Here is a 25,318-nt window from a genome sequence, read left to right on the forward strand (position 1 = left end):
TTGATTCTAATGCCAGTCTTTATTTAAATGGATGCAAATGTAAGTTTATAACCAGAATTTTATCCACCAGCCGTACAAACACATGAAATTCTCAGTAAATCAGCATCATTCAGTCTCACTGTGGTTTTTACAACAACATCAAAGAAAAGGAAAAACTGCCAAAGATCAATCATGTAAAGTCTGTCACACACACTGGAAATGTCTTTTATTGCAATATTATTACAACAGTAAACACCAAACAGCCCGGTCTGTCAGAGCTCTTCAAGTTTCCTCAGAATCAGTTTTGGTTTGTTTGGAAAGACGTCATTCCTGTTTGGTTTAAATATCCAGGAATATCCAGGAATATCCAGGAATCGTTTGACATCCAGGGCCACTTACAGCTCACGTTGATCTTAAGTGAGCGAGACGAGTGAAGCTAACTACACATTTAATCCCTGAGATATTTTAACATGACAGAAGAAGAAGAAGTGCCATAACAGGAGAACATCTCAGCGTTTCTACAAGATTAATGCGTAAAATTACAGAAATATTGTGGATCTTTGGTGTTATCAGAGACTGACATCCAGAATCAGTGTAACATGTAGATATTTAGTACCTGATGAAGAAAATGTAAAAGCAGCACTGCATATCAGATAGAGCAGGTCCACTGAGATACATGTGCCAGACTTTAAAAACCTACGACTCTCTCCATGGATGTTACAGCTTCACAGTGCAGCAGCTGCTCTTTGGATCTTTTATAGACAAATGTCTTAAAGAGACAGACAGTAAAGACAGAGGCCATGTTTACTGTTATTTACTGCTATTTACTGCTCGCTGTCAGGTCTGCAGCATTAAACACGACCTTAGTAACGCTGGACGTCTGTGGGAGGTCCGTTACACAGCTGTATCTGCACAGCTGTATCCTGTGTTGCATTCTCCTGTCCGGAGGATCTTCCAGGATCTTCTCGATCACACGCCGCGTACCGAACCCGAAACCTTTCTGTGAACAAAAGAAAACACGAAATACGACTGATGACAGTGGATCGCGTGTTAAAGACGTCACGGCTGCTCTCTGAAAGAAGAAGAGCAGCTCTGCAGACGCATCAACACTGAACATCTCACTGAGGTTTAGTCGAGCTCTTTCTACAGATCCAGACTGAAAACTACGGACACAAGAGATGCTGACTGTGACTCCTAATGTCTCTCAGTGTGGTGGACACTTCATTAAGTTCATATTAACAACCAGCTGCAGCTGATGCCTGCAGGCTGCTGACCACAGCGTGTGATGGTATTTGTTGTAATATCTGGATAAAAGCTAGAAATGATCAAACCTTCAAAGGATTTGGAAATCTGACTTCCTGGTTTTGCTTTCAGTGACACAGACTGAGAATCTGTCAGCTCATCGTGTCTCATAGTGAGAAAGTTCATTCATCACAGGTGAAGGTAACCCCACAGGAAACTAACCCTAACCCACACTCTTACTTTTACGCTCAAACTGACCTTTGATTTGCTCACGACATTTAAACAGCAGCACAGCACAGAGAAGAACGGCGAACACAATCAGTACAAGACCACCAACGATCCAGGGTATCCAGGGTATCCCGTTGTTTGGAGGCGTAGTTGGTTTTGGACCTGGAACAGACGAAAAGGAGACAAGCATGCTGAAAGGGTTGTTAATGTGACTTCATGATGTGACATTTCTATAATAAGAAGAAATAATGGTAAATAATGTGATGCTAACTAAAGTGAGTATGTCCCCAGTGTGTTTGTGTTGCGTGACTATTTCACTACTGACCCACAACAGTCAGGTTAAATTCTTTCACGATCCCCTCGGTCTCATTGAAGAGCTGCCTCTGATAAAGTCCGCTGTCATTAGCAGTGAGGGACCGAATGATGAGTGATCCGGTCTTTTCATCCAGCTGGTGCTTGTCTGTTGCATTTTTTCTCCATTCTCCAGCATCATAGTGGATTAAGACGGTAGTGGTTCCCCCTTGAACATGAGACCAGATGATCTCATATTCACCGATCAGCTGAGTATCTGGAGTGTCGAGTTTCAGGGTCTCCCCAAAGCTCCCAGTCAGTGATTCATCAGATCGAACAACTGCCCCTGAGAGGGACACAGAGCAGAGCAACGGGAATCAAACCTTTGTTCTTTTGTCCTTATTTGATCCGAATTGTTTTAGAAGCAACACGTTTCACTTTTCATGTTGTCACATTTTTCCTGCCATTAAAGAACAATTCATCCATGCTAATGCTAGAAGGGGAGCGATAACTGTGATATCTCAGCTGTGATATTTGAAACCATATTACTGTGAGCTTTAAGTAGAAATCTTTGGCAGGCCGGGTCTCCATCAGGCCAAGATGTCTCTGCCTGCAGATTAGTTTGATGAAAATCATTTGTAAATTATTTTTGTCTGTTAAAGACTCATTAAAGTTTACCTAGTTTCACCAACAGACATCAGGCATTTATAATTATGTACTGATATGAGAAGCAATGATACAATAAGTAATAAAAACAGTTCACACATCTTCCACATGAAGCTTTCTTTCATCTCATCCAGAAACTGATGGTTTTTAAAGAAAAAGAAGACACACACACACACACACACATCTTGTGTGCTCGCGCGCATGGACATTCGTGAGGTTGCATCATTATAAACACATCCTTTAAAGTTCAGCCTGCTGAGGCTTCGACACCAAACACGCAGGCATGGTGAGCACGCTGGAGGAGCTAACTCCAGGTAGTGTGGGCGCTTGTTCTCTGAGAACATCTCCACCTCCATCAAGGTCACAAACACCAGAACAGCAGCGTACTGCACCCGTGTCCAGAGCTCCCACGGAAATTTAAGTCAGCACATCCTGGCTCCACAGATGTGCTAAGGGCCAGTGGCGGTGCTAGCCTGTTTGGCGCTCTGGGCGAACACTCCCTCTGGCGCCCCTCTATGCTGTTGCATGCTGGGGCAGCAGGTTGAGGGTCACAGATGCCAACAGACTAAACGAATCCGTAAGGCCAGTAGTGCTGTGAGGATGGAGCTGGACTCTGTTAGGGTGGTGTCTGAGAGGCAGATGTTGTCCAAGATAAAGACAATGTTGGATAACACCTCCCACCCACTCCATGACATGCTGGCTACTCACAGGAGCACGTTTAGTAAGAGACTGAGAGTACCCACAATGCACCACTGACCGACACAGGAATCATTCCTGCCTGTGACCATCTCCCTGTACAACTCCTCCATCTAACACACTGTAATCACTGCAGTAGTTACAGCCTTTTTACACACACTCTTTATTACTCTGTAATATTCTTATCAATTTTCTTGATATTTATTTATAATCACCTCTGTTAATCCTTGATATTTATAATTGACTGATCTGTATATATTACTGCTATTTCCTAAATGTGTAAAAGCTGTAACATAAGGTATTGTTTGGAGTTTAGTCTGTTACTATTTTTACCTTTTCTTCTTGGAACAACTGTAACCCACATAATTTCCTTAAGGATTAATAAAGTATTCTGATTCTGATTGTTCCAGGATGACCTGCTATTATCCAATCACACATCTGCTTACCTGCATCTGGTTGCTGGTTTCTCCTCCTCTTCTTTTCTCTTTTTTTTCTAAACTGATCTTTTGAACTTTTCTTGTCCATCTTCCATCGGTTTAATTTTGCCCTCCAGTATGAACACCCATCCCCTACAACCCACACCTTAGTTCACAGATTCGCTTTGTCTAAGGTTTATTTCTGGGCTTTCGCACAACCCAGGATTCAAATCATGAATACATGATGGGCTTGGATTTACAACATTATGAATGAAATGTGCTCTATCTGGAAGCAGCAGGGCCCCTCCCCTGTCGACGGGTTGTGTGAGACTTTAAATCATTAAACTGTAAATTATAAATTTTAAATTATTATTGATCCTTTACCCCGAGTCCTAAAGTGTAGATTTATTTTCTTACTCTTCTTATATATATTGTTTGTTTACTTGCACTGCTGTAACTGGAGCCTCGTCGTCTCGTCTCTCTATATGCTGGACTGTTTGTAGCGGGGATGACAATAAAGTTTACTTTGACTTCAGCGGCGAGCAGGCGTACCGAGGGCTCTCGCGCTCACTTTATAGAATTTTGAAAAAACATCGGTGCAAATGATAAGTCTGTATCAGGATGTCTGGTGTTTTCGTGTTTGTTGGTTTGTTTTCGTGTTGTTTTATTTTGTTAGTTGGTTATTAGACGCTGCTCCAGCCGGTCCAACTCTCCCGCCGCCCCGCCCTCTCCTCCCTGTGTTGTGTTGCAGCAGGTGCACCTGGCGTGACGTCGGCAGCATGAGGGCGGGCACCATTATTTTTTTTTTGCCGATGCTCGTGATGCCGCCCTGGGCAACATGTCGCCCGTATCAAAAACCGCTACTGCTAAGGGCAGGCAGAGAGAAGGACTCAGAACACCGAAGCCCAAGCAGGGTACCGGGCGGCACGACCCAGCCGCAACGGCCCACCCCCAAACGAGCGAGACAGCAGACCCCAAACGGCACCCACCCGATCCCCACACTCCCTGACCCTCTCCAGTTTTTCAAGTATCTTTATAACTGTGATATTGTACCTACATTTTTACCAATCCGGTTCTTTTTGGCCTCTTAAACTATGGATACAGAACTACTGTAACATTCCTCTGGGCCAAATCTGTCTTAGAGAGACATTTATAATGTCAGCGACAATTGTAACTGGAGTTTTAACTAAACAAAGTCAAAAGCTGATCGCGCCTTCAACCTTCTGACTGGATCTCATTCGGCACAGGCCGGTCACCGGCACTCCCGTCCCTCCAGGAGCGACACACACCTTGCCGTCATCTGCACTAATATCCAAAATGTAATAACCTCTAACGTCACCTGTTTGCTGTGCGAAAGTTTGACAAACACAGATTTCTCTTAGAAAGGCAAAGGAGGCAATTTATAATTAAAAAGGCGAGTTACTCACACAGAGCGGACACGAGGAAGACCAAGCAGCGCATCCTCACGCACGAGCAGCCACAGAATGGGCGCGTGTGAGGAATTGGACCGCTTTTTAATCTGTCACTTTCTTGCCTCACTGCTTCCTGCTGTGTGTGACGTCACGCCCTGCGCCCTGCGGATACTGTTTGTGCCCAGTAAAAGTTTCGCGCTGACAGACACACACTTCATCAGTGGGGATAGTTACAAAGCTGTATTACCGTGTGTCAGTAATCTGACAGCACTGACTACATCTGCGGTCTGTGACAACAGTTAACCCTCCGGCTTCAAACCACAGACTGTATATAAAGATCAACAACGTGACAGCTGACAAACTACCAAGAAATCCTGATGTTCAAGGATCAATTTGATCACAAAAAACAAATAAAGTAAAAGTGAATTGATTCTAATCACAATCTTTATTTAAACGGATGTAAATGTAAGTTTATAACCAGAATTTTATCCACCATCCGTACAAATACATGAAATTCCAGCAGCATTCTCAGTAAATCAGCATCATTCAGTCTCACTGTGGTTTTTACGTACAGATAACAACGTCAAAGGAAAGGAAAAACTACCAAAGTGAGGGCTGAGCTGATTACACATTTAATGCAGCTCAGCCCTCCTGTCTTTAGACTGCCTGTGTGTGTAAACAGGGGAATTTCCTGTTAAACTTCTTGAATCAGGGTGCACATGTGAGCACTGATCTGGTGTGGCACGCAGGAAAACCTGTTTATCAGGGTGTGTTCTGGGTCTTACAGGTGTTCTCAAACAGGGGTACATTTTTTTCCCCCAAGGACCTCTTTATAATCCTCATGCTGATAAAACAGTTTGTTTTACGATCAGATGCTTCATTTGTTAGCACTTAAAGACTCCCAACAGGTTTGGGCTTCCCATCATTATTCCAATGAAGTCAAACTCAAAGTATAATTTTAGCTGGGGTGGACAGACTTAAATATTTTACTAGCATGCAAATTAGCTCGATCCCAGATGAGGCACGTGCAGACCCCCTGCACTCAGCCCAACAGCCCAGTGAGAAACACATCACTTAATACTTCAGATGAAACAGCTGAAGCAGAGAGAAAAGATGCTGATCAAAACTACGTCTCAAAGACAAACAGAAGAACTCAGCATAGAGAAAATAAAAAGTCCCTTTCATAGTTATCAACAACACCATGACCTCAATGACAGACACACTCCTGACTGTAGGATCAGGTCTTATAATGAACTGTCAACACAGGACCAGCACAGGTTTTCTGTGTTGACTGCTTTTTGATTCAGCCAGAAGCTCCTGTTTAAAAGCTTCAGGAATCAAACTTACACAGAGCATAACCACACACACGTTACTGTTACACATGTTACTGTTACACACACATTAATCCTCTGCACTAACATCCAAGCTGATGCAATGAACTCTAACATGACCTGTTTGCTGTGTGGAAGTTTGACAAACACAGATTTGTATTTAAAAAAAGCAAACGATGATGAAAAAGGAGAATTACTCACACAGAGGGAGAAACACGAGGAAGAAGAAGCAGCGCATTGAAGGAGAGCAGCTCATTCCTCAGCAGCAGCAGAATGAGAGTGTGTGACACACCTGCAGGGTATTTATAGACCCACCTTAAGACCCTCCCTTTTTTCTCCAGGCTGACTCTCCGACATCTGCGTCACTGCTTCCTGCTGAGTGTCAACTCTTTCAGACTAGTCAGACCCGTTTACACCCGCTCGCTTTTGACTCGACCACGACTACAAGACATGTGAGGACCAACCAGGGAAAAGTTCCAAAACTTTTAGTTCACAAGTGATTGAACCTGATTGGAGTTTAATGATTAATAATACCGTGGAACTGGTTCGTTCACTTAGACTAAGCTGCCTGCTGTCGGCTGCAGTTACAGCATGTTAGAAATGACTTGGCAGAAAATGAGAAACAATAATGTTGAGTGTTTTCTCCATCATACATGCTCACAGGGTCAAAGGTAAAAGCCCCACAGGCTTTACTATAGTTATTACAGTTATGAACAATCAGCCAAATGATTGAACGTGATGTGAACGTTTGACAGAGGGATGGATGACAGCAGTACAGCGTGCAGCGGCTGCAGCTGAGGCACAGACTGGCCTCATGTTTCCAGACTAAATCCACTTTCTTTATCTCGTAAAGAGAAACGTTGGTGCACATTCAGCAGTGAACTTTACATATGTGTAGCTACACACAGATCAGACGAGGGCTGGTTTAAGGTCTAAAGAAAGAAAACAAAACTGCAACATTAAACTTTGTAAACACCATAAAACCAGAGGGTGACAGCGTCCTCATCAGGTTCTTGGTTGCTTTGTTCACGACTCACAGGAAATCTGACAGAGCCACACTTGGACGCTGTCTCTGTCCTGTCTTATATATCGTTGTCCCCACCTTCAGCTGGGTAACAGCCACGTCCACCTGCTGTGGGGGAAGGTGGATGGTGACTAATGAATTGGGACTAACTAAAGCTAAACCTGCTCACATAAGCACATAATCTTCACGATAACCATGTTGGATTTGACACGTTTGTCTGTGCCGACATCAACACTTAGAAAGGACGGAGAAACTGACAGAACATGCAGATACTTTTAATAGGTCATGTTGTTTTACAGTCACGTGTCTGAGCTGAAGCTTCAAACAACTCCAATAAAAGCTTCATGTGACAGAAACTACTGCAGTACGTACAGATCATCATGGAGGAAGGAGAAAGCGTGTGGCTCTGAGGCACAGTCGGGTCGTAAACAAACAGTCATGTGAGGCTTTTGTTTCAGCACCAAAGATTTCACACACGTTACCTGCAGGAACATGAAACAGGTTGTTGCGATGTTGTGTTGACAGGATACAGTCTCTCTTATCTCTAAAAGACACATTTTATAAATGTGAGTCAGCTGGAATCTCCTTGTTTCCCCTCTGCCTGCTCAGCCCAGGCTGAGTCCTGTGAGCATTTCCCTTCCAGACAGCTGCCAACCACAAACTGTTTCCATTTCTCCCCGAAGCCACCTTTGTGCACTTGTTTCTTCCTCTCTGGTATGAAGGGTGTGTGTGCAGCCTGCTAAGTCTCTCTCAAAGACAGTGCATTAAACACAGATGGGCAACGACTGAAAACATACGGCCAAAGTGACCCAGGCTCAGGGACAGGTTTGTCAAACTGAAACACAAAACTGTCTTAAACAACAGAGGAAGAGCACAGCGGAGCAGGACTTATGTATGACTCCCCTTTTTGAAGGAGGAAGCACTTTCTATCTGCACTGACTGTTGTGTGTCTGTGAGCAGCTGTTGTATGGTCATTAAAAGGATAAGTTCAGAGCAGCCAGGTGACCCTGATGACCTGATCAGTTACACACACGTTAGTCCTCTGCACTAACATCCCAGCTGATGCAATGAACTCTAACGTGACCTGTTTGCTGTGTGAAAGTTTTGTCTACACAGGTTTGCCTTTAAAAAGGCAAAATATGTAAATGATGTTGAAAAAGGAGAATTACTCACACAGAGGGCCAAACACGAGGAAGATGAGGCAGCGCGTTGAGGGAGAGCAGCTCATTCCTCAGCAGCAGCAGCAGCAGAATGAGAGTGTGACAGACCTGCAGGCTAATTATAAACAAGACCCGCCCTCCAGTGTGACCGCCACTGTCTCTTACATCTGTGTTACTGCTTCCCGCTGACACAAAATCTCTCAGCCCCAGCTGCCCTCCCCCAGTCCCCCAGTGCTCCCAGTCCTCCAGTCACACACTCAAACAATAACTTCCTTCAATATTCCAAATCAAAGGCGGTTTTGATTTGAATCTTTAGTTATTTTGCACCCCATGTGTGGATGGTGGCATCGATTACATGTATTAACCTGTCTCACAGTATTGTGTGAGCTCACTGTGTGAATGATCAGTCAGCAACAGTCAGTTTACTGTCCACACATTCACAATTAGTGGCTATAAAACACAAATGAATTTAAACATACTGAAGCGGTTTGAAGTTTTCAGTTTGTGGCTGTAATTTGTCCAGATGTTCTCCAGCCTGCAGCTCTCACACTGCTGAAGCACAGAGACGCATGTCCGACTGATCCGGTCAAGACTGGTGTATACTCAGAGGATTTCCTCTCCTGCCTGTCAGATGTGTTTTATTCTGACCTTCAGTCATTTACAGTCAACCATTTAGAGACTTTTTATTAACTCAAAACGATTGAAAGCATTTGAATTCTTTGTGAGTAACTGTGAATGATCTCTGTCTCTCACTTAGATCCAGGCCTCAGTGTCCGCGGGACGTTTACAGCCCTGATTCTAGAAACACTTTTAATCATCAATGATGAGGCCTCGTTTAAACCTCGCCTGTTTAAACGCTCCAGGTCTGACACTTTAGTTTGTGGGCAGATCAAAGTGAAATTAATCTAACTGGTTTTATATTCTCAGTGACCAACAGCTGATTGATGATGTGAGACAGGACAGAAGCAGCAGGAGGAGCTCTGAGGTGTTCAGTTTGAAGTCTGACTGTAGGGTTAGGGTTTGCTCCACCCGACTGAAATATTATACTTCATACTTTATGTACTTTATGTATACTTTACTCGTCAGTAAATTCACTCAGTGAAGCAGTGGGCAGCCATTGGGGGGGAGCAGTGTGTAGGGACGGTAACTTGCTCAGGGGTACCTCAGGGTAGCCGTTCAGTGCATTCGTACCCCCAACCTTCCGATCATGGGGCCGCCACTCTACGCACTGAGCTATCCCTGCAGCGACAGTGTAAAAAGTCCAAAATCTAAGCACGCACTCAAAGTATCAGTCACACAGTTATTTGTTTTTTTTAACTTGAATATGAAACATTATTTTATTACAGATTAACGTTGCTGCTTTAACTGCACTCTGCCAGGTGTAAAAATCCCCTGAGTGGAGGCACCGTCTCAGTGACTCATCCTCCGAGCAGCAGCAGCTCACAGCGAGCACAAAGTCCTGCTGCAGTTACTTCAAACTCGCTAGAAAATACAAACGAGACAAATCCTGATCTGATTTCCAAACATGGTTAAAAGTTTGAATAAGATAAACTAAAAAAAAGCAGTAATTACTGAAATAAAATGTTAATGTAAGTAGTAAATACATCCCAGTACTGCAGTTTATGATTTCAGTAGTTTCCATAAACAGTGAAAATTTCAAAATAAAAGTGAGAAAGGAAACAAAACGCAGAAGCACGTTTCAGAAATGCTGTGGACGAAGTTAAAGGTGTCCTCAGACTGCACCATAATCATGTGACACAATGACATGCTTGGTCTGTCCAATATCACCCAGGCGTGTACGTGAACTGAAACCAGAGCTGACTGAAGATGAAAGTTTCCTGTTTCAGAATGTTGTTCGTCGACTTGAATTCCAGTCTGTGGTTTTCTTTCGTGCCGGCACGCTCTCTGTTTGACAGATGAGCTGACATATTAGAGGAAACAGTTTTATTTCAATATGTTCACTTTCTATCAGGAAACGATGTCTGTGCTTCCATTAGCCCAGGCCTCGAGGTCCAGTGTCCTGCAGGTTTTAGATCTCAACCTGGGTCAACACACCTGAATCACATGATTAGTTCATTCCCAGGCCTCTGGAGAACTGAAGACATGTCGAGGAGGTCATTTATCCATTTAAATCAGCTGTGTTGGATCAAGGACACATCTAAACCTGCAGGACACCGGCCCTCGAGGCCTGGAGCTCCCCACATCTGCTTCAGGCTGTGTGGCTCTGACCTTGCAGTAACAGCAGCTCGTGGTCCTTTTTTAACAGAAAACATGAAGTTGATGTCTGTCATATAGAATAGAATAGAATAGAATAGAATAGCTCTTTATTGTCACTGTTACAAGAACAACGAAAGGCAGTTTGGCATCTCTGCATGTTGGATGTTGGTTGCATTAAAATATAAATACAAATATGTTATAATTAAGGTGTAATGTCTATGAGTTTTGGCAGTGCACTTATCCTCCAATCAGGGTGGAGGAAGGGCATGTTTGACAGCCTGTGGGTAAAAACTTCTATTGAGTCTGTTTGTCTTCGACCTGATGGACCTGCAGGTTTTATAATGGTGTTACTGGTGTGGATTAAGGAACAGTCATGGGTGAAAAGTGAGTATAAGAGGGGACTGAGCTGTTCAAAACATTTGGTAATTATGGGTATTATGGACGATAGTCATTCAAGCAGCTCACTTTGGCACTGGAACGATGGTGGCTGACTTAAAGAAGGATGGTTCTACAGACTGTAGCAGTGAAAACCTCTGCTGGTTGGTCTGCACATGCTTTAAGCACTCTGCCGGATACACCGCCAGGTCCAGCTGCTTTCCTCACGTTGACTCTGCACAGTGTGGCTCCGACCTGATGCTGCTCCAGCTGGATGGGGGCGTCGTCCCTCTTTGTAACGGCAGGATGGGTGATGGTGTCCCTGTTTTCTTGGTCAAAGCAGGTAAAGAAATGGTTTAGGGTGTCAGATGATGTCTGGGAGGTTTGTGTGTGACTGTCTTTGTAGCCAGTGAGTGTGTTGATCCCCTGCCACATGTTTCTGGAGTTGTTTGTGTTAAAGTGTTCCTCGATACGCTGTTTATATTTGCACTTGGCATGTTTTATGCCTTTAAGCAGAGATTGGCGTGCCTCTTTGCAGACTTGTTGGTCTCCTGATTTCAAGGCGCTGTCACGTGCTCCTAGTAGGGCTCTCACCTCACTGTTGAGCCATGGCTTCTGGTTTGGGATATAAAAACCAAATAGAAAACACAGCCAGCAGCCACAAACCTGACTCCAAACTCCTGGAGATTTTCTCTCCACTCACTCACCTACTGCTAAACTGAGCCTCTGAGAGAACCTAGCTGCTGCTTATCAACCTGAGAAGGATTAAAAGGCCAAAACACTGAGAGGTCCAAATTCACGACCACTCTGGGACTGACCTGATTATCCCGTCTGCACTGTGACAGGAACTGTGGAAGTCTGCGGCGTGCATTTAAAGTGCCGTGCAGACAACCAGCTCTCACTGTGAGGTCGGCCACAATCCTCAACTCATTCAACAAGCCACTGTGGAAATGTGCACAGTGGGTCACTGAGGCAGGAAACACTCGGGTATCACGGTTTCCTCGGACGAGTGATGCAACACAAAAAGGAAAAACTGTTTCATTACGCAGATGTTAACGTGCACAAAGTGGTGTTTGATGTTTCTGATGAACAGCCCTTAGTCCCTCTGAGCCTGGAAGAGTTTTTTCAGGGTAAACCAGATTAATACCACCTCATGTGTTTTAACACAAACTAGACCAAACTGTAAAACTCACCATGACGCCATGACATGTGACACCAAAGACAAAGTGAACCGTAAAGACAAACTCTGTTTCCCAAGAAAATGTTCTGGTTTGTCATCACAAAGGGAAAATTCACATGTGTGCATTGCTTTAACATGTGATGGGGGGTCAACAGTCACTCACATATATCAGCTAGCTAGTTTTAGCTAGCTAGCTGATATATGTGGCCTTTCTGTTTAGTTAGCATGTGTACTGGTTGCAGGTCACCATCCAGACCACAGCTACACCAAGCTGGGATAGCATTTATGAACAATTTTGACAGACATGCAGATTGAATATATATGAATGAAATTTGGTCCATGGGCCTTGATTTTGAGGAAGTCCAGTCTGAATCAAAACGCCTAAAGAGGAAGTACTGTCAGTGAGGACATATTTTGCTGTTTCTCTCGCAGGGAGTCCATGCTTTACATGTTTGAGCACGTTCAGCAGTGCGAGAACAGGTTGAAAGGCTGGAGCCGAGGTTCAGGTGAGGCTTCAGGTCACCTGTCAGACAGACGTGCAACTAATGCACTGAAACCTCAGACTACATAATCCAAATGGCAAAGAATCAGAAATACAGATGATAAACTTAGCTCATCAAAACAGGACAAACCAAACGTTAAACCATTTCAAACCTGGGCTGTTACATCTTTGTAAAGTTCATGCTACACACAGATCAGACGAGGGCTGGTTTAAGGTCTAAAGAAAGAAAACAAAACTGCAACATTAAAACCTCAAAGTAAACATCATATATTTCTCAAAGAATGAAGTCAGAAGTGCGCTCTGAAACAAACCACCCGATGCTCCCACGCCCTTTTATCACATTGTTTTTTGTTTGGAACTCAAAAGGCTGTGACCAGTCACATCCCCGTGTTTCTTAAACCACTCTGTCACTATGTGTGTGTTTAAACACACCTGGTGACCCTCAGTGACATCAGTCCCTCCTCTCACCCCACCCGCCCGTGATAGAAGGCTGCCCCTCATTTTAGAGACAAGAGAAACAAGGTACAGTCTTTCTCCAACGGTGCTGTCGTGAATTTTAACCTTTAACGTGTTAACTGTGGCCTGTACACTCTAAGATGCAGTACTTGAGCTTTTTTTTCTTTACGTGTTTTACAAAGCAGAGTCGCCTGGAAACTCCTCATTTCCCCCTCTGCCTGCTCAGCCCTGATCCTCTGGGAGTCTGGTGAGTAATTACCCTCCATGCAGTCACATCACACTGTTTCCATTTCTCCCTTTGTGAAAACTTTCTTCTTCCTCTCTGGTATGAAGTGTGTGTGTGTGTGTGTGTGTGTGTGTGTGTGTGTGTGTGTGTGTGTGTGTGTGTGTGTGTGTGTGTGTGTGCAGCCTGCTAAGTCTCTCTCAAAGACAGTGCACTCTTTATGTTATGCTGTTTATATTTATCTGTTGTTTTCCTTCTGTATAGTTACAGTTGAATGTGTGAGTGTGTGTGTGGGTGGATGACTGGATGTATAAAGCGCTTTTGGGTCCTTAAGGACTAGTAAAAGTGCGATACAAATACAGGCCATTTACCATTTACCATATATATTTGGACACTCACACACATTTTTACCCGTTTACTGAAACATAGTCTGATTATAGTTATATAATGGACATGGACATAACGTGTAGACTCAGCTTTCATTTCAGGGTGTCCACACTAACTGCAGGCTTTAGGAGTGCCAGTGGTGCTGGGACACTAGTGTTTATTGATGATGTGAGACAGGACAGAAGCAGCAGGAGGAGCTCTGAGGTGTTCAGAGACAGACTGTCTGCTCACATCCAGATAATCAGGCGGCATTTCATAACACGGATGGACATTGACTCAAAACATACGGCCAAAGCGACCCAGCCTCAGGGACAGGTTTGTCAAACTGAAACACAAAGCTGTCTTAAACAACAGAGGAAGAGCACAGTGGAGCAGGACTTATGTATGACTTCGCTTTCTTGAAGGAGGAAGCACTTTCTCTGCACTGACTGTTGTGTGTCTGTGAGCAGCGGCAGGATCAAGGACGATGGAGCCAGTTTGAAGTCTGACTGTAGGGTTAGGGTTTGCTCCACGCGACTGAAATATTATACTTCATATTTTATGTACTTTATGTATACTTTATTGAGCCTCGTCAGTAAATTCCCTCAGTGAAGCAGTGGGCAGCCATTGGGGGGGAGCAGTGTGTAGGGACGGTAACTTGCTCAGGGGTACCTCAGGGTAGCCGTTCAGTGCATTCGTACCCCCAACCTTCCGATCATGGGGACCACCACTCTACGCACTGAGCTATCCCTGCAGCGACAGTGTAAAAAGTCCAAAATCTAAGCACGCACTCAAAGTATCAGTCACACAGTTATTTGTTTTTTTTAACTTGAATATGAAACATTATTTTATTACAGATTAACGTTGCTGCTTTAACTGCACTCTGCCGGGTGTAAAAATCCCCTGAGTGGAGGCACCGTCTCAGTGACTCATCCTCCGAGCAGCATTCACAGAGGCAGTGTAAAAAGTCACGCAGATGTTAAAGTGCACAAACCGGTATTTCATGATTTTGATTTATACCCCTTACTTCATCTTAACCTGGAAGGTTTTTTCAGGCTGAAGCTCAACAGGTCTTAAAATCAGGTTAAAACCACCAAGAAAATGTTCTGGTTTGTCATCATAAAGGGAAAATTCACATGTGTGCATTGCTTTAACATGTGACGGGTGGTCAACAGTCACTCACAGATATCAGCTAGCTAGTTTTAGCCAGCTGATCAGCTAGCTAGTTTTAGCTAGCTGATACCTGTGGCCTTTCTGTTTATTTAGCATGTGCACTGGTTGCAGGTCACCATCCAGACCACAGCAACAGTATTCACAGTTTCTGTGGATTTAAGAAAGAAACTACAAACCCACACATGTACTCAGTTAGTGGCAGGTATCACTCTGACTGAAACAGATGAACCAGTGACGATGAGCCATCAGTCAGATATTCTTTATTCCTCGCCGACTTCTAGAAACCACAAACAAATTTGAGGTTCAAATCATTATGTGATATGTCAGCATTTAGTTAAAGAGAGAGGAAAGAATCACTACCCACATAAAAAACTGCTGTGGAAAGTCGACAGGAGACATAATGAGGCCATTGTTGAGGTTCCTGCTGCAGTAATCACATTACTCCTGTGCAAATATCCTTTTATTAGACGTGATGCCAGTGTTCATTTTTCCTCTGTGTAAACACAGGCGATTAAATCTGAGATAGTAAATATTTATTTCTATCTAGATGAAACATGATGCAACTGTTGTAGCACTGCTGTAACCTGATCTGACTGTTCACACTGCAGCCATGCAGAGAGAGAGCAGAGTTTAGAGGAAAGCTGGTCCCTCACAATCAAAGCAGATATGATGAGGAGAGGCAGGCAGGACTGAACTTTACTGCTTTATTGCTCGAAAATACAAAAAACTAAATGCAAGGAACACAAAAGATGTTAACTGAATATTGCCTAACCAAATGAGGAACACTGGACACAAAGGAAACCGACATAAACAAGAAACTATGAGGCAGAAATAGAGACAATGAAACTCAGAGTTACTGGGAAAAAGAACAAGCAGAAGAGCTCCAACCCAAAACTCATCTTAACCTGGAATAAACAAAAAAAAAACCCTATAAAATTATGCTAAACAATAATAATAAGATACCAAAGAAGAATGAATAACCCCCCACAAACTCAAAACCGGTGAGGGGGCAGGAAGTTTATGTAATCACAGTATGACACAGTCCAGCCCTCGGCCATCAGACTGCACGTGGAAACCACTGCAGCTTTGGCACAAACTGGAAAACATACCTAAGTTAACCTGTTAGCAGTCGCTTCCTTTTTTACTGTGAAGTGAAGACTGTGAATAATGAAAGGAACAATATTAAATGTGCAGACATGCTGGCAGAGGTGCAGCTTTGACTGCTTTACTTATTTTGGTTAAACTGACTAAGAAAGTTTCAGCAGCTGCACACGAGAGAAACAGGCTGCTGTGATGCTGAGTGCTGCAGATGTGGGAACTTTAACCTGTAGCCAAAACAACATAAAACCACAGAATCTAAATCCTCAGAGATAACCACGACTAACAAACGGATCCGTGTTCTGCTCTCTTGTTATTACAGCGTGTGGCCTGTTAGCACTCTGTGGTCGCATTGACATCTCTTTATACTGCACCGCTCGTGTTGGTTGGGCTATCTGGCTGATAGCTGTTTCCCGTCATCAGCTGCTCTTTGTTGTAAACCATAAATCTTAAAAATCAGCCTCTCCACCCCTCGTCTGCCAAAACCACCAGTCTTGTAAAGCACCCACCCTCCAACCACAGACAGGCCGCTGTTTCCATTGCTGAGTGTGTGTGTGTGTGTGTGTGTGCGCGCGCAGTGGGGGAGTGCGGTCTCTCACAAACAGTGAGTGCTTTAACCTTCGACCCTTCAGGCCTGTGGATTTATGACTCCTAACTGTTCTGCCAGATTCACAGTGACAAAGTGTAACGAACGAAAATCAACTTTTCTTCTGCTGAATAAATCAATAAAAAGATGACAAACACAAAGCAACCTAAGGCAGTGTTAAGGATATTAAAATAGAAACAATCAAACAGGTCTCAGCCATGTGATCACTGCTTATACAGGAAACAGTAACCAGTCATTGACCCACTTCCTGTCGGTCCTTTTGGCTCGAACAGGGGGGACTGAAGCTCGCTGTGTTTGGTTTTGTGCTGTGTCATCATGACTGAGCATCTCCTCCCAGCTCCCAAAGAATCTGCACCAACAGGATTCTTGGATCTTTCTCTGACTGTAGACCAGGATCAGTTTATTACAAAACAGGAAAGACCAACTGATCCAGCAGAGCCTCGGCTCACCTGATCCAGAATATAAAGGAGAAAACGCCAAACTGATCAAATATGCCACACAAGGCTGTTCAATATGTGGTACGACATCTGCACACAGGGCAAGAGCCGAGGCAGCAGAAGCTGGAGGGAAGTCAGCCTTTAACCACACACACACACACACACACACACACACACACACACACACACACACACACACACACACACACACACACACACACACACACACACACACAGCTGCTAACACCAGGCCTGGAAACATAACAAAGTGCCATCAATCAGAACCAGAAGACACAGAGGGAGCTGCAGCACTGGCTCATCATAGAACAAATACTAACCACGATCTTTAACAACATACAAACAAAATTAATAGTTACACATTTACAACTTTTTGCCTTAATGTCATGTGTATGAAAACAAACATAACTTCAGAAACGTTGTATAAAGCTGTGGGCGGAGTTTGAGAAATGGGTGATTACAGTTTTTTCTGGTGGCTTGAGCACATTTTTTGTAACTATTGGCTATTTTTGCAAAACTCTACACACAAATAAGAAAACTCTTCACCCAATCAGCAAAACATTGTAGTTTCCTTGTAAAAGCGAATAACCCTTGCTTACAGTTTTTTCTGAATGCTTAAACCCTAACAGTGATTCTTACAGCACAATTTCTAAAACTATTGATACTTATAGCAAAACCACTCACTGAGTTTGCAAAACTAAAAGCACAAACACTGCTTTGCACTCAGTTTGCCATCTTGTAACACACACTTTGCAAACCTGTAGCTACAATCCACTGCACAGCACTCTTTTTGCAGAACTGTAAACACAACTCACTGCTTTACACTCAATTCCCAAATGATCAACACACTCCTAGCACAACTATACACATGTATGGACATTATTTACACTAATCTGCCAACTGTCTGGCACACTGCCACATGTGGAAACTGTTTTAGATAATTAGTTCACTTTGCAATCAGCCCAAGCACTATAATACAGGTAAGCTGTGTGTGTGGAGTACAATGGAGGGAGCAGGAAGAGGACGTGGAGGTGAAGAAGTAGGACGAAGAGGACGACAAGGACAAGGAGGAGCAAGAGGAGGACGAGGAGGGGGGAGAGGAAGGGTAAGAAGAGTAAGAAATAGAATTGCTGATGACATCAGAGCTACAATAGTGGACCATGAAATCAACCGTGGAATGACCCTGAGGGTAGCTGGCCAACGGGTCCAGCCTAACTCGAGCCGCTACACTGTAGCAGGCATCATGAGGACATTTTGAAATGAGAATCGGTGAGTACAGTCACTTTGCACTAAGACTTGTAGCACTGCCGTATGCTGATGAGGACCACTATTGTAGCTCTGATGTCATCAGCAATTCTATTTCTTACTCTTCTTACCCTTCCTCTCCCCCCTCCTCGTCCTCCTCTTGCTCCTCCTTGTCCTTGTCGTCCTCTTCATCCTACTACTTCACCTCCACGTCCTCTTGCTCGGCCTCGTCTAAAAAATCTAAAAAAGTTTCCACATGTGGCAGTGTGCCAGACAGTTGGCAAAATAGTGTAAATAATGTCCGTACATGTGTATAGTTGTGCTAGGAGTGTGTTGATCATTTGGGAATTGAGTGTAAAGCAGTGAGTTGTGTTTACAGTTCTGCAGAAAGAGTGCTGTGCAGTGGATTGTAGCTACAGGTTTGCAAAGTGTGTGTTACAAGATGGCAAACTGAGTGCAAAGCAGTGTTTGTGCTTTTAGTTTTGCACACTCAGTGAGTGGTTTTGCTATAAGTATTAATAGTTTTAGAAATTGTGCTGTAAGAATCACCGTTAGGGTTTAAGCATTCAGAAAAAACTGTAATAGAAACTGTCTTCATATTTCTCGCTCACACTGGCACATCCAGTTTAGTTTGTTTAACAAAAGCAATCTTCATAAGCTTGAAACATCTGTTTAAGTACATGCATCAAAGCTAACAAAGAGGATAATCCTCAGGCTCAGCAGCTTTGTGTTTGAATCAGGAAGCCTGTAAAAAGGGAGCTTAGAGTTCATAAGAACAGGAGACAGAACCACAGATGACCAAAGCAGTTGTTTTTAAAAGCGAACATGTACAGTTTGTCTCTGAATGCAGTGTGTAGATGAATGTCTGAGGCCTGGTGTGCGTTTGTGCGGGAAAGGAAGTCTGAGGTCATGCAGGAGTCAGTCCACCGTGAAACGGGAACGAAGCTGTGACTTTAAAGATGTCTCTGCAACTTGGGGAATATGGAGGCTTGCTTCAGACTGGGTTCATCTGTCAATCGTTGAATTATAAACTGGTCACGTGATCCATATGGTCACATACACTGTGGTGAAGCAGTCACACTTTCTGCAAGCTTTGAGCATGAGCAGTGTCAGTGTAACCTTCATCTCAGTTCACATAGCTCTGCTGTACAACAAGCTGAACCACTGCAGTTTCATATTCCTCTATGAACTATAATCCTAACAGCACGAAGGGCTGACAATGCTCAGCATAAGCAGCTCCTTCCTTCAACATTTTAGCTGCACTCAGCTCCTCGCTGTTGCTCACCGGACACTTTGTAAAGAACTCAAAGGGAAATAAATGAAAATTCAGCAATTTAAAAACAACTGAAATACATTTTACACACAAACATAACTTTGTCAAAGCAACATCTTCACACACTAATGCTGCCAGCACAGTCCTCTCTCTACTGTAGCCGTTAGCTTAGCGGCTAGCTGACGCGTTTCTGCTAACAAGATGTCCGACTGTCCTGACTCTCAGCTGAGCAGGATGAATTCTGTGCATGCGGATTAAGGTCACATGATCAAGGTCAACAGCAAGTGTCTCTGTAAGTCCACTGCTGATTGGCCAGGTTTTGTGATAACAGCCCGCCTAATTCATTCACATTTTTTAAAACCAGAAAACACATGAATAAATTATTTCCGTCACTAAACATCCAAAAATACTTTCTCCCCTTTGCGGGTGGGACTACTTTTAGCTTTAAACAGCTCCGGCCGAGCAGTTTGTGCAAAGAAAAAGAAAAATCCAGCTGTGAAACATTTCATTGTTATAATGTTTGTTCATCTGTTGTAGCAGACAAAGATTCAAACACATGATGTTTACTGGATTATCTGCTGAGTTTTTTCCAGGCTGAACTAGAACTTTAGTTTAAGCTTTAACAATCCCGCCCTCTAGTGGCGCAACTGGGAAATCATGGGTAGTTCAGTTTGACTTTACAGTTTTTTCTGAATGCTTAAACCCTAACTGTGATTCCTGCAGCACAATCTCTAAAACTATTCAGACTTATAGCAAAACCACTCACTGAGTTTGCAAAACTAAAAGCACAAAAACTGCTTTGCACTCAGTTTGCAATTTTGTAACACACACTTTGCAAAACTGTAGGCACAATTCACTGCACAACACTCAATTACCAAATTTCCAACACACTCCTAGCAAAAGTATACACATGTATGGCTATCATTAACACTAATTTGCCAACTGTCTGGCACACTTTGACATGTGAAAACTTTTTTAGATAATTAGTTCACTTTGCAATCAGCCTAAGCACTATAATACAGGTAAGCTGTGTGTGCGGAGTACAATGGAGGGAGCAGAAAGAGTGAGAAGTAGAGGAGGCCGAGGAAGAGGACGTGGAGGTGAAGAAGTAGGATGAAGAGGACGACAAGGACAAGGAGGAGCAAGAGGAAGACGAGGAGGGGGGAGAGGAAGGGTAGGAAGAGTAAGAAATAGAATTGCTGATGACATCAGAGCTACAATAGTGGACCATGTCATCAACCGTGGAATGACCCTGAGGGAAGCTGGCCAACGGGTCCAGCCTAACTCGAGCCGCTACACTGTAGCAAGTACCATAAGGACATCTTGAAATGAGAATCGGTTAGTACAGTCACGTCGCACAAAGATTTGTAGCACTGCCGTATGCCAATGAGAAACACAACAATACCATTGATGTAAAAATACTGAAATTGTTACTTTACAGAGTTGCTAGATGACCAGATGCTGGGGCAGAGGAAGCATGTTCACTGCAGACCAAGTAACCCATATAGTCATTATGGCGATTGCAAATAATCCTATACTTGGAAATAAACACTTGTGTTTGTTTTGATGTGTTTGAATAAACACCAGTACTTGAAGTTTGGATCCCTCTATGCTTATGGATCTATGACAGAAGTATGAGCTCACACTGACATAGCCTACCTTGTGCACAGAGAAAGCAAAAGCCAGATGTGTTTTGTATTCATACCATCAGTGTGCAGTTGGCGCATTGTGTGCTTAGTAGATGATGGCTTGTGTGTACTGTTTGATACGGAAACACCATTTTTACGAAGGTGTGAAGAGTTAATCCAGCTGTGTTTGCTTTTGCAAGAGAACTACAATGTTTTGATGATTGGGTGACAGGTTTTCTTATTTGTGTGAAGAGTTTTGCAAAATTAGCCAATAGTTACAAAAAATGTGCTTAAGCCACCAGAAAAAACTGTAAGTATAACTGTATCCATATACACGAAACTACATGCTTTCAGAGTTAGGATAAAAATTATTATTATTATTTAAAAATTGGTTTCTTATGATCCTGATGAGTTAAAGATCTCGACGTGCGTGATGTCATCCTGTGCAGTTATGCTGCACCAGATTTAACACCAACGGTAACTTTTGGTTACTGTTTGTGTTACCAAAAATCAACCTGTGGTGGCTGACAACAGACCATACTGATATGGTGTACGTCATAAAGAGAAACGTGGACTGCGGTGGGATTTGTGTCCTTAGATTCGAAGTTTCGGTGAGCAGGTCTGCACAGCTGAGAGAGGACACAGCAACTGGGATCTGATTGGCTCCAGCCTGAGGACCATACTCTATAAGCACTACACTGGAGTTGGTTTGCAGGCACACAGAAGGTCTGATGTGGTGTGCACACTTAGACCAAAGGGTTCATTTCTGATGATGAATTTAAATTTAATGAACTTAAGAGATGGAGGCTGGATGAATAAATTATTTCTATACATCCAAATAAGAACAAAAAGATTTCAATTAAAGATCGAATCACAGAACCATCGAGTGACTAGAAGGATTCAGTAAATTATAATAACATCAACTCAAATCACAAACCCATCCTAGTATTTCCACTTTCTCTTAAAGGTAACAAAACACAAATGTCGTGCATCCAAAGTACAGTAAGTAAGTAAGTAAGGAAATATTGATTTCCATTGTGTTGTAATCATTAATTTAAAGGTAAGCAGAGCCTTTGTAAGTTACAAAGTTCATTGTTTTCAGTCTGGTTTTGAGGTAAAATGTGCACTAGGCCAAAGGGGCGGGGTTATATAAATTCCTGGGCGTGTCCAAAAGTTGGTGTAATTTAAACATAAACAGTTATTTTGGCTTAGCTCCCCTTGTATTGTGTTATACTCCTGCTCGGCCCCTCACAGCTCTTCTTTACTTGGCTTTCTGTGATGATGATGCATGCACACAGTCACTGGAGACAACTATGTTTGGAGTTTTCTTCATTTTCTTTACAGGTTTTATAAATTGCTCAAAAAAAATGAAGGGAAGACAAAAATAAGACATCCCAGATCTGAATGAATGAAATATTCTTATTAAATATTTTGTTCTTTACATAGTTGAATGTGCTGACAACAACATCACACAAAAATTACATCGGGCCCTCAAGCCACCCTCCTGGAGTCTGACTCTGAGTGTTTGAGCAGACACAAGCACATGTGTGGCCTGCTGGAGGTCGTTTTGCAGAGCTCTGGCAGCGCTCCTCCTGTTCCTCCTTGCACAAAGGTGGAGGTAGCGGTCCTGCTGTTGGGTTGTTGCCCTCCAACAACCTCCTCCACATCTCCTGATGTACTGGCTTTACTCCTGGTAGCGCCTCCATGCCCTGGGCACCACGCTGACAGACACAGTAAACCTTCTTGCCACAGCTCACATTGATGCGCCATCCTGGATGAGCTGCACTACCTGAGCCACTTGTGTGGGTTATAGACTCCGTTCATGCTACCACGAGAGTGAAATCACTGCCAGCATTCAAAAGTGACCAAAACGTCAGTCGGAAAGCACAAGTACTGAGAAGTGGTCTGTGGTCACCACCTGCAGAACCGCTCCTTTATTGGGGATTTCTTGCTACTCGCCTGTAATTTCCACCTGTTGTCGCTTCCATTTGCACAACAGCATGTGAAACTGGTTGTCAATCAGTGTTGCTTGCTAAGGGGAAAGTTTGATTTCACAGAAGTGTGACTGAATTGGAGTTACATTGTGTTAAGTGTTCCCTTTATTTTTTGGAGCAGCATGGCCTGAAACAACTGCGCCATCTAGTGTCACAAACATCACAACACAACACGTCTCCCATAACTGTTGGAAAACTAAATCTAATGCTTTAAAACATTAGCTGCGCAAAAGCCGGGAAACATGCATTTTCCAGTTTAACCTCTTGTTGAGTTTGGGAGAATAAACCCAGTATTAACAAAAACAGCTAAATGTGAACTAGTGCAAAAAATGAATTCAAGATTAAATAAATTTTGTCTGACAGTCACGTTACCAGCATTGTTTGTTTCTGTGACCCTCGGTCATGTGCTCTGACAGCAGCTTTGAGAGCCTCAGTGTTAAATCTATTTAAACAAATCAAAGCAATAAGTAATAAAGTACACAAGGACACAAACTCAGACTGAAATGAACTAAAACTAAAGCTCTGCTATAGAGTCCAGATCTTAGAATGAAACGCTTCACTGTCTGTATCAGGCATCCAGGTGTGTTTATGGACTTAACTGGACAACCAATCAGAACATCTGAACACGCAACCCTGAGCAAAGGAAGTCTGCAGTTACAATCAGGCCTTCTGCCTCTGCATGAACACGCTGAGTGTGTTTCTGCTGATGTGGCACTGAGAGCTGTTCCAATCCAAACCTCTGGAAACCACCAGGTGGCAGCACTGCTGATGTTAGAAATCTCATTTGCAGCATTTGGGCTGAGTGGCTTATAAATCTGCAACCCACTCTGTATCTATGAAGGTGAACCACCTGTTGTGTGTCTGATATGAAGGAAAGATCTACACATTATCAGGTACAGTGAGTTATACAAACTTTTGAAAGATTTTCAAAAATGCTTATAAAAAAGAAAAAGTTTAGACAAAACAGAGCATTTTGACTGAAACTGGAAGAAAACAGAGGTTAAAGTAAAACCTTAAAACAGCTGACAGCAGCAGTAAAAGTGCCGCATGTGCAGGTTCGAGGTTCAAGTTTCAGTCACAGAAAAACAAAAAAGACTAAAGCTTTAGGTTTTGGTACCCTTCCCCACAGATCAGTCACATGCAGTGATCCACATAATACACACACACACACACACACACACACACACACACACACACACACACACACACACACACACACACACACACACACACACACACCCTGCATTTCGTTATTCTGACAGCCCTTCAGTTCAGCCTCTGTTTGTAAATGTGTTTAGCTGAGATGACCATATTAGGAATAGCCCCTCCCTGTCACGTCACACAGTCGTTAAATAGCCTTTTATTACAAACACAGCGCTGAAACAGGATGTGTCAGAAAGAGGAAAAGTGGAAGAGGTCTGCTGCATGAACACTCAGCAGTGCATTCCTGCTGTAATCTGCTGTAATCTGTGGTTATGAATAAAAAATGCAGATGTGCCCGCTTCAACAAAAATAACACAGTCAGTAAATCTCACTGAATCCAAGTCAGACTTTCACTCCTCACTTCACAGGAACAGGAACGCAGACATAACCCAAAGCAGTCTCAAAACAACAGCCACAGTTTAATAATGTCACAACAACAACAACAGAGAAAAGCTTTCACTTTTCTTATGAGAATAAACAGCGACAGAGAGAGAGAGAGGGGGAGAGGGGGAGAGAGGGAGAGAGAGAGAGAGAGAGAGGGAGAGAGAGAGAGAGAGAGAAATTCCCTCTGAAGCTTTGCTCAGTCAACACCAACAGCCCTGATTGTCTTTTCTATCAAACATTTTAAAGAGTTATTCAGCTTTTCTTACCAGCTGTGATCTGGAGTCGAGCCGGAACATTTGTGAAAGAGAAAGTTGGAATCTGCTTGAAGGGAGGGGCAGCAGGAAAGGGCGTTTCACTTTCACTTTATTATAAAGTCTTGGTTACAGTGGATTTATTGTCTCATTTTCTCTTCTCTGTTTTCATAAACATGGGGCGATCGTGGCTCAAGAGTTGGGAGGTCGTCTTGTAATCGGAAGGTTGCCGGTTCGAGCCCC

The 25,318-nt window shown here is 43.3% G+C and overlaps 1 protein-coding gene across 5 annotated transcripts; it reads right to left on the reverse strand.

Moving 5' to 3' along the window:
- LOC120734636 lies at nucleotides 1-25,276 on the reverse strand. 5 transcript variants are annotated; one of them, XR_005696056.1, is made up of 4 exons: nucleotides 25,091-25,276; nucleotides 1,775-2,086; nucleotides 1,480-1,611; nucleotides 1-979 (listed from the first exon to the last, which is right to left on the reverse strand). XR_005696056.1 is itself a non-coding variant. In XM_040033567.1 (4 exons), exons 1-4 carry the CDS (start codon nucleotides 8,511-8,513, stop codon nucleotides 843-845), a joined length of 654 nt encoding a protein of 217 aa, XP_039889501.1. In that variant the 5' UTR covers nucleotides 8,514-8,622; the 3' UTR covers nucleotides 1-842. The 5 variants fall into 5 exon arrangements, 4 of the variants coding, with proteins under 4 accessions (XP_039889501.1, XP_039889500.1, XP_039889502.1 ...); XM_040033567.1 differs by lacking the exon at nucleotides 25,091-25,276 and adding an exon at nucleotides 8,459-8,622 and having other exon boundaries at nucleotides 1,462-1,611; XM_040033566.1 differs by lacking the exon at nucleotides 25,091-25,276 and adding an exon at nucleotides 6,463-8,435 and having other exon boundaries at nucleotides 1,462-1,611.
- Between the last annotated feature and the right edge of the window lie 42 nt (nucleotides 25,277-25,318).

This window comes from Simochromis diagramma, unplaced genomic scaffold (assembly GCF_900408965.1).
Source record: "Simochromis diagramma unplaced genomic scaffold, fSimDia1.1 OVJJ01000571.1, whole genome shotgun sequence".
NCBI classification, from domain to species: Eukaryota; Metazoa; Chordata; class Actinopteri; order Cichliformes; family Cichlidae; genus Simochromis; species Simochromis diagramma.

Excerpts from the sequence above, each read along its gene's own strand:
- LOC120734636 (XM_040033567.1), bottom strand. The coding sequence starts at position 8,513 with ATGAGCTGCTCTCCCTCAACGCGCTGCCTCATCTTCCTCGTGTTTGGC. Across the intron at positions 1,612-1,774 it reads ATTTAACCTGACTGTTGTGG|GTCCAAAACCAACTACGCCT; the intron begins GTCAGTAGTGAA and ends CGTCTGTTCCAG. Across the intron at positions 980-1,461 it reads AGGTCAGTTTGAGCGTAAAA|AAAGGTTTCGGGTTCGGTAC; the intron begins GTAAGAGTGTGG and ends TTTTGTTCACAG.